Raw genomic sequence first — 2,094 nt, 5'->3', positions numbered from 1 at the left:
GATAGAATGAATGTAAAACTGTTGTTCTCCCATGTAAACCCACATAATTCACAATAAAAACTTAAAAAAAAAAAAGATGTATTGATCATAAATCATAGAATTTTATGAAAAAACAGTTTTGAGCAAAAATATGACATGACAACACATGATAACTTAGGAAATAGATGATTCATTTTCATAAGTTCAATTTGGCCCCTGATTTCTCAAAGTGACCACACACTGGTGACATTTACCACCTTGTTTAAAAGGCTCCATGAAATACCTGCTCTTAGCATAATATCCATTCAGACTAAAGAAAGAGTAGCTTTATTGAATAATTTTATTCTGATACTTCAAAATCAAATGTCATGTGGTCCTATTTCCCCTCCAAGGTAAAATTAAGGCTTTATTGTGACTTAAATTAATTATACCAAATAAACACTTAAGAACAAATAAGGAGAAAGAAGACTACAAAAACAAATGAGAAGTTGCCATCTCTCATGGTCTCTTTGACATCAGAGTGCGACAATCAGTTTCTGGAAGAAAATTCTCTTCAGCATTTCTTCCTATTGTGGATACAGCATATACGGACCAGGATCCATTCAGAGTGGGCAGGGTGAGAAGGGGAAGCTACTGTGTTCATAGTTACCTCAATGAAGTATTCGGAACAAATAATACACTGGAGCTCATTCTCTAGCACATCATTCATGTGGTTAAGAACTTCCTCTTTCTGTGCCTGCACCTTCTTCTTCTCTTCCTGCAAAAAAATACAACCCCACCTGTCATTCAAGGGAATCAACAGAATGCAAAACAGGATAGGGAGCAGGGTTAATTGTATGGAATAGGATTCAGAAGGAGTCTAAATTGAAAATTTATTCTGGCACAGCAGGATGAGAATAAAACACTTTCCCTGAGGGATACAGTTTCTCCGAACTGCTTTCTAATACACAGAACTGTCTTCCTTTCTTTCCTTGCCCTTCTTTTTCAGTATTTGCATTGTAGCTTCTATTTCCTTCACTAAAATTAATGAAATGAGAAAAACTGGCGGTGGCATATTAATTCCACTCAAGACCACAACAAGACATGAAGTACCCTACAGCAAGTTTCAGTTCAGAGATGACATAAAATCATCCTAAACAACTAAGAATGCATTGGTCAAGGAAGACATGAAGATCAGTCCATAGAGGCAGAAAGCTTGAATTAGTCATAAGGTCCCTAGAGTTCTTCATAGGTCAGAGGTTGTAAACTGGTCACCTGTGGATTGGATTTAGTCTGCAGATTTATTTAGTTTAGACCCATGATAAAACAAAACAGAATTTGTTGCCAATAACTGAAAATGGGACATATCATTTGAATTCCATCTATATGACATTAGATGATTTGATAGCATTGGGTCTGCATTTCTAGATGGCAACAACTGGCTGCAGCAGAGAAGAGCTGCTTCTATGGCTGAAGGAGCGAGCACTCCTTTCCAATGTGCCAGTCCCTACAGTTCCCCACCATATTCTTATACCCAGGCCACTTCATTCACGTCTACTACCAGTCTGGCCCTCGTGGGCACAGGAATTTATAAATCTAATTTAAGAATTCCACTAATCTGATGTGGGAAGGAATTACAAGAATGCATCAGCAGTGAGAACAAACAAGATGGTGAATTGGGTGGAAGTGCAGTAATGAGCTCCGTCAGCAACAACACAGAATACCCGAGCAAGCAGGCTCAGGGGATGGTCCCAGAACTCTGAATCACATATAAAGGAATATTTAGACGGTTGGAAGGCTTACAGCTGGGGGAATTTGTGGCAGAAGCAAGAAATCCATTGGTTTCTAGTCTGGGACACTCAGCTGCTCTAGGAGCCACCATCTTGGGTGAGACCAAGCAGGGGAAGGATAGGAGCGGCCACAGACGCCTGGCAGAACTGCAGAGATAAAGGTGTGGACATTCTTTTCTTTTGGTAGCTGTTCATTGGTCCTTTGCTGTCTGTGCACAGCTCCATTCTGGTGACTATAGGGGTGCCTGAGCTAGTGGGCACTCCAACCCCACCCTCGGAGGGTTCTACTACGCATGCGCACAGATCTCCTCGAAATTTAAAGAGACAGTTTCCAATTAAAACCAAA

At 40.2% G+C, this 2,094-nt stretch overlaps 1 protein-coding gene across 1 annotated transcript in view; it reads right to left on the bottom strand.

Annotated features, from left to right (window-relative positions):
- Positions 1 to 2,094, bottom strand: part of RNF8 (ring finger protein 8, E3 ubiquitin protein ligase) — a 51,546-nt gene that overhangs the window by 4,990 nt on the left and 44,462 nt on the right. The window contains exon 6 of the mRNA XM_006860578.1: positions 629 to 736. Within this exon, the coding sequence (XP_006860640.1) occupies positions 629 to 736 (108 nt within the window). The remainder of the gene's footprint in view (positions 1 to 628; positions 737 to 2,094) is intronic.

Source organism: Chrysochloris asiatica, unplaced genomic scaffold, assembly GCF_000296735.1.
Source record: "Chrysochloris asiatica unplaced genomic scaffold, ChrAsi1.0 scaffold00038, whole genome shotgun sequence".
NCBI classification, from domain to species: Eukaryota; Metazoa; Chordata; class Mammalia; order Afrosoricida; family Chrysochloridae; genus Chrysochloris; species Chrysochloris asiatica.
This window is presented reverse-complemented; position numbering and strand designations above follow the sequence as displayed.